The sequence below is a fragment of the Garra rufa genome, chromosome 7, assembly GCF_049309525.1.
Source record: "Garra rufa chromosome 7, GarRuf1.0, whole genome shotgun sequence".
Lineage (NCBI taxonomy): Eukaryota > Metazoa > Chordata > Actinopteri > Cypriniformes > Cyprinidae > Garra > Garra rufa.
Genome location: NC_133367.1, coordinates 18,855,016 through 18,863,008, shown reverse-complemented (window position 1 = coordinate 18,863,008; position 7,993 = coordinate 18,855,016). Strand labels below are relative to the sequence as shown.

The following is a 7,993-nucleotide window of genomic DNA, read 5'->3' as shown; positions in this document are numbered from 1 at the left end:
ATATATATATATATATATATATATATATATATATATATATATATATATATATATATATATATATATATATATATATATATATATATATATATATATATATATATATAATATATATATATATATATATATATATATATATATAATATATATATATATATATATATATATATATATATATATATAATATATATATATATATATATATATATATATATATATATATATATATATATATATATATATATATATATATATATATATATATATATATATATATATATATATATATAGTACTGAATTAAATAATTCTCTTTTTAAATCTGAATAATTCTTTTCTAATTATTATTATAATAATAGATACAAATTACACACACAAAGAGCTCAAATTCAGTTTAACCTATCCAGAGTCTAAACAATGAGAAAATTAAATATGCAAATAACTTAAACTTTGAATTTAAATATTTCGACAACAATAAAAATAATTATTAATATTTAATTTAGAACTACATAATATTTAGGAAACAAAAAACAATGTTATATTCGATTTTTGTTATTAAATTGAGTATTATGAAATCGTATTGTCTTATTTTGAATCTTATTAAATTAAATATGATCTAATAATTATTATTGTTGGTGTTTTTATTAATACTATAAATCTGCTGTGTGAGATGCAAAATAACACACACACTTGTTAAATTTCTAGTTTAACCCATCTGTGGGAATATGACACAAAGACAAAGACAAAAGCAGACAGGACAGTATTTAAGAAAGGACTTTATGCATCCACAATATCTTATACTTACCAAGCACATCATTTCTTTGAGCTTCTTTATTGTTATCCGTGCTGCTGCTGTCTCCGATGGCAAATGTTTTCCGTCCGGATCTTACATGTGCTTTACTCTGCTCATCAGCAAAAGCAAACACAGAAGCAAAAGCCCTCTTTGAGCCACTGCTCTGGCCGTCTCCTGTGATGGCCTGGGACGTGATGCTGTCAATCTGCTCCAGGTCATCCTGGGTGAAGTCAATGTCATCGTCAAATGGGTCGGGCTCAGATGGGACCCGATGGCCTTTCAGTCTCTTGCTTGGCGGGAAGTCCATAACACTGAAATGCTTTGGAAAATCAATAATGAACAGTGGTTATTTAATATGAAAATAGTCAAAATGAAGAATGAGTAGGTGTGTCCAAATTTTTGAATATATATATATATATATATATATATATATATATATATATATACACACACATACATACACATAATACAGTTAGTGGCAGTTGAAATGAAACTAATGTCAGTAGTATAAAGCAAAATGACAATTGACAATGTGATAATACTAGTGGTCAAAGCAAATAACCCAGTTATTTTCAAACCAAAAGCGGAAAGTATTATCTAATCTTCATAGAGTGGTCTTTTAAAGTCACATACTGGTTTTAACCATGGTAAAACTGTAGTAAGTGCTTATGTTTATCAGTTACCTGCTGTTTCAGTGTCCCTCTCTCTCAGACTCCGGCTCGGCAAACACTCGACATGCAGGAGCAAACTGTAAACACTGCAAATAAAGTGCTAGTCTGAACTATTAACATTAACATAAAAGACTAAATAAATAAATAACGGAAAACCTCTGAAGTTGGAAGCACTTTTGAGCTTTGCCTCTCATTCAGTCTGGAGGAGGGTCCATGCGGCTAGTCGAAAGCGCAGACGGTAGTAAAACCTCAACTGATTGGCTGAAGCGCAATCCTAGTGTGTTACAGCGCGCTCTAATTGGTCCATTGGCCAGCGCGCGTACTACGGAAACGTACGTGAGACAAGAATCACAGACAAACGCGTTTCGAACGATTTCTTTTAGGAAATGCACCAGAAGTAGTGATTTAAAAGTTATCTTATCAAGTTTGTATTGAAGCCCCTTTTCGCCACGCAAGAAAAACTATTTATGCGTTAAAAAGTCGAAATTATGACATACATAAGTCATGAATATGAGATAAAAAGTCGAAAATATGACTTTAAAAGTCGTAATGATGAGGAATAGTCGAAATTATAACTGAAAATTTCGAAATTGTGACATACACGTCATGAATATGATATAAAAAGTTGACATTTATATATGTATATCATATTCATAACTTATGTAAATCACAATTTCTTCGTTTTAAGTCATAATGAAGTCAAAAACTTCGTCTTTTGTGTCATGATTTCGAGTTAAGTCATAATTTTAAGTCTTTCTTTTTTTACGACTTAAGTCATAATCTCAGCTTTTATCTCATGGTTTCGAGTTTTAAAGTCACATTTTCGACTTTTATCTCACAATTCTGACTTTAAAAGTTATAATTTCGACTAACTCGTCATTATGACTTTGTATATTACAATTTCTACTTTTTAAGTCATAATAAATTCAACATTTTCGTCTTTTATCTAATGATTTTGAGTTTTAAAGTCATAATTTCAAGCATTTTTTATTTTATTTTTTCGACTTGAGTCGTAAGTCGAGTTTTAGAGTCGTAATTTCAACTTTCGTCTCATAATTTCGACTTCTAGAGTCATTTTGACTATTCCTCAGCACGACTGCTGAAAAACATGGTCATCCAGGCTGGTCTTAGAGGGGTTTTGGCCACTTCCTTGGCTGGTCATAGCTGGTCAGACTGGGAGACCAGCTAAAACCAGCTACTTCCAGCCTAGGCTGGTTTTAGCTGTTTTTTTCAGTTGGACTATATGTATGACTTATATATGTCAATTTCCACTTTTTAAGTCATAATTTCAACTATTTCTCACCTTTATGATTTAAGTCATAATTTCGGCTTTTATCTCATCATTTTGACTTCTAAAGTCATAATTTCTACTATTTCTCATCATTACGAATTTTAAAGTCATAATTTCGACTTTTTATGTCATAATCATTATGTATGTCATAATTTCTACTTTTTAAGTCATAATTTCGATTTTTTAAAATGTCATATTTATGACTTAGGAATGTCATAATTTTGACTTTTAAAGTCATAATGTCGACTTTTTATGTCATCTTCATGATTTATGTATGTCGTAATTTCAACTTTTTGTAATTTATGACTTATGCATTCCAGAATTTCTACTTTTAAAGTCATAATTTGGACTATTTCTCATTATCACGACTTTTAAAGTCGACTTTTATCTCATAATTCCGAGATTTTTAGAGTCATTTCAACTATTTCTTAGCAGAGATAGTCACAAGACTATATTTATGACTTATATCAATCAAAATTTCAAAAAGTCAATTTCCACTTTTTAAATAATAATTTCAACTATTTCTCATCTTTACGACTTAAGTCATTATTTCGGCTTTTATCGCATGATTTCAAGTTTTAAAGTCATAATTTCGACTTTAATCTTTTGACTTATAAAGTCATCATTTTGACTATTCCTCATCATTATGACTTTTAAAGTCAAAATTTCAACTTTTTAGGTCATATTCATGACTTATGTCATAATTTCGAATTTTTAAGTCATAGTTTCAACTATTTCTCATCTTTACGACTTTTAAAGTCAAAATTTCAACTTTTTAGGTCATATTCATGATTTATGTCATAATTTCGAATTTTTAAGTCATAATTTCAACTATTTCTCATCTTTACGACTTTTAAAGTCAAAATTTCTACTTTTTATGTCATATTCATGATTTATGTCATAATTTCGAATTTTTAAGTCATAATTTCAACTATTTCTCATCTTTACGACTTTTAAAGTCAAAATTTCAACTTTTTATGTCATATTCATGTCATAATTTCGAATTTTTAAGTCATTTCAACTATTTCTTATCTTTACGACTTTTAAAGTCAAAATTTCAACTTTTTAGGTCATATTCATGACTTATGTCATAATTTCGAAATTCTAAGTAATAATTTCGACTATTCCTCATCATTACGTCGTTATGACTTTAAAACTCGACTCCATGAGATGAAAGACGAAATCATGACTTAAATCGTAAAAATAAGAAATGCTTGAAATTATGACTTAAAAGTCAAAATTATGACTTTAAAACTGGAAATCATCAGATAAAAGACGAAAATTTTGAATTAATAATGACTTAAAGAGTAGAAATTGTGATTTGCATAAGTAATGAATATGATATAAAAAGTCGATTTAATGACTTCGTATAGGTCTGACAAGTATGGAAGCCCTGGAAGCTTGTTTCCAAGCTTCCAATCAAGTTTACATAGGGTTACTTACCGTGAATGAAAACGTAGCCCAACATTAGCACTAATACTAAACATCCAACCTTTTGAGACTACAATGGAAAAAAGGCATAGATGTGCAAGAAAACACCGTTAAAGACTATAAGTATAATTAAATAATGAATGAAATATGAAAAGTTTTTGTTACTGTGGCGTTTAGCCACTGAAATGTAGCCGTTACTTATGTGAATGATGACAAACACAATCTCTTCAATCTCAAAACTTAATCAGTACAAGCGGTCAAGTTGTGTATTGTTCAATGTGAGACAATTCACGTGAAGAAATGTAAATAAATACACATATATAAATTCCTCATACAATAAACTATATGCACCGTACATTATAAATACATACATAAAAGCACTCATTGTAACAACTTCAATTTACTTGTTTGATACGTGACACGCCGTCTGTTTATGGAAATAAATAGTTTGTGACGTCAGCCCGCGAGCACGCGCTCTGATTGGCGGAGGCGCGTGGCCGTAGAGTGTTTACCATCAGAGCTCAGAACTGGAGCTGCACGTAGCTCGAACCACCGCCGAAGGAGGAAGTTCGCGGTCGAAAATAGAGATTTATTTGCCCGTTTTCACTACTGCGTCGATAAAAGCACTCGCAACAGCTGTGGAAACTCTTTGTATCCCTAATCCGAATCACTGGAACAGGTCAGTGGCGTTTAAGTGGCGTTTTTCCGTGTTGTTTTGAACAAAGGATCGTGCCAAAGACAGTGGCCAGGCCTGATGAGTTCAGCTCTATTTGAGCTAATTGATCTGAAAAACTCGTTTGTTCTCAGGTTCGACTGTATTTCACCGTTTTGCTGCGTTTTCCCTTTCAGCTCATGCGAAAACTTCACAATGAAAACCGAAGTCTCCACTGCTGCTAACTTTGTCGCTCGTCTGCTGAGAGGAACAGGACTGCTTTCAGAAGAACAGCTGCAACAATTCAGATTCTCGTTGGAAGAAGCTTTGGGGGGTAAGAAACGCTCTCACATGAGCTTTCCATTGTTTACAAGTAAAATCAACCACATCATGGTCTAAAATTTAAACAATGAACATTGCTTTGAACAAAGCAGACGAGGACTTGGTTTATTGTAGTACCAAAGTCCATTCACTGAAATCAAGCATTAGAAACTTTGGCAACGAGGCCAATGTTTGATTGAGCTTTCTTCTTCCATTGCAGATCATTATCGGCACCACTGGTTCCCAAACGCACCCTGCCGAGGTTCGGGTTACAGGTGCATCCGGATCAACCACAAGATGGACCCTTTGATAGGCAAAGCGGCCTGTACGATCGGACTCACAAAAGAGCGACTCTTTTCACTGCTGCCAAGCGAACTCACCATGTGGGTCGACCCGTATGAAGTGTCCTACCGGATCGGTGAGGACGGGTCCATATGCGTCCTCTACGAGTCCGCGCCTCCGTCCGACACAAACCAGACGGACAGCTGCAAAGATGAACTGAGAATTGGACGGTCAAGTCCGTCCAAACCCTTCGGCATGATGACCTGCTCCAGCTGAAGAGCCATTCTGTGTAATAGCTGCTCGTGAGCGCAGAAAATCAGGCATTGCTCACATTTGACGTTTTTTTTTAAACCTTGTTTTTTCAGACTTTTTTTTTTAAATCAACGGTGAAATCTTCATCTTATTGACCTCATGGTGAAAACAGATGTATTTTGATTAAATGTATGTTTTAAGCTTCCTGTACAGTCATGTTGAATATGTTTTTTAAATTTCTATTAAAAGTTTTCTATGAATTTCTTAAAAAATGCAAACTGTCTTTTGTGGTTATTCTATGCACAGATTTAATCAAAGAGGGTTTTTATATGTACAATGTACTATTATAATTTTTAATACCTGACATGTTTTTTTTTTAATAGACAAGCTACAAATTTAGCATCTTTCTTAAAAACTATAAAACTAATTTACTTTTCTTAAAGTGTATGTATGTGGGATTTACCTTAAGTTGATATTAAATACAATGAAATGTAACAAAAGTCAAAATTATGACTTAAATTGAAATTATGACATGCATAAGTCGTAATGATGAGCAATAGCTAAAATTATGACACATATATCATGAATATTACATGAAAAGTTGAAATTAAGACTAAAAGACGTAATGAGAAATAGTCAAAATTATGACTTTAACCCCTGGTTTCACTAACCAGGCTTAAACCTAGTCCCAGATTAAAATGTAAATCTGAGCTGTTTCAACTGAAATAAAATTTGCACTGATTGATCTTAAAATATATCAGTGCCTATGTTTTGTCTCACTATGCACACCAGTAATGTTTTTTCTAAGCACATTTATAAAAATTACTTAAATGTCCTAATTGAACTATGGCATAATCCTGGTTTAGACAAAGCCCTGTCTCTGAAACCGGGCCTAGAAGTTGTAATAATGAGAAATAGTCAAAATTATTACTTAAAAAATTGAAATTATGGCATAAGTTGTAAATATGACATAAAAAGTTGAATTCTTGAATATGACAAAAAGTTGAAATTATGACTTTAAAAGTTGTAATGAGAAATAGTCATAAAAAATAGCTGAAATTATGACATACTAAGTCATGAATATGACAAAAAGTTGAAATTATGACTTTACAAATCATAATGATGAGAAATAGTAGAAATTATGACATACATAAGTCATAAATATGACATAAAAAGTCAAAATTAACCCTTTAAAAGTCATAATGATGAGAAATAGTCCAAATTATGACTTTAAACGTTTATGACATAAAGTTATATACATAAATATAAACAAAATTATGACATTCCTAAGTCATGACATAAAAAGTAGACATTATCACATACATAAGTCATGAATATCGAAATTATAACTTGAAAGTCGTAATGTTCGGAAATAGTCAAAATTATGACTAGAAATTGAAATTATGAGATAAAAGTCGAAATTATGACTTTAAGACTTGAAATCATGAGTTAAAAGCCGAAATTATAACTTAAAAATAAATAAAAATGATGACATTCCTAAGTCATGACATAAAAACTCAAAATTATAACTTTAAAAGTCGTAATGATGAGAAATAGTCGAAATGATGACTTTAGAAGTCGAAATTATGAGATAAAAGTCGAAATCATAAAAGCTGAAATTATGACTTAAGCCATAAAGATGAGGAATAGTTGAAATTATGACTTTAAAAGTGGAAATTGACATGTATAAGTCATAAATATAGTCCTAATGGTGAGAAATAGTCGAAATTATGACTTAAAAGGGAGAAAGACATACATAAGTCATGAATATGACACAAAAAGTCGAAATTATGATTTTAAAAGTGGTAATGATGAGAAATAGTCGAAATTATGAAATTCATAAGTCATGACATTAAAAAAAATCGAAATTATGACTTTAAAAGTATACATAAGTGACATAAAAAAGTCATGAATGTGACATAAAAAGTCGAAATGACTTTTTTTGATGACTTTAGAAGTCGAAATCATGAGTTAAAAGCCGAAATTATGGCTTAAGTCAATCAGATGAGAAATAGTCGAAATTATGACTTAAAAAGATGAAATGACAAGTCATGAATATGACGTAAAAAGTCGAAATTATGATTTTAAAAACTTGAAATTATGACATATAAAAAGTATGTATAGAATATGACGAGATGATATGATAATGAAATGATGAAATGGCGAGAAATATAATCGATGTCAAACATTACTTCTTTAAATCAGATGTTCCAGAACAAAAATACAAGCACATGATCATGTGTTCATCACGTCATTTTATAGATACAGTCTATAATTATGTATGTAAAGAAATACAATTTGA

At 30.9% G+C, this 7,993-nt stretch overlaps 1 protein-coding gene across 1 annotated transcript; it reads left to right on the top strand.

The window, feature by feature from the left end:
• Positions 1–4,696: 4,696 nt before the first annotated feature.
• On the top strand, positions 4,697–5,908 carry LOC141339088 (protein BTG1). Its single transcript, XM_073844719.1, has 3 exons — positions 4,697–4,863; positions 5,034–5,170; positions 5,378–5,908. The coding sequence occupies exons 2-3, from the start codon at positions 5,053–5,055 to the stop codon at positions 5,713–5,715; spliced, it is 456 nt and encodes a 151-aa protein (XP_073700820.1). The 5' UTR covers positions 4,697–4,863; positions 5,034–5,052; the 3' UTR covers positions 5,716–5,908.
• The last annotated feature ends 2,085 nt before the right edge of the window (positions 5,909–7,993 follow it).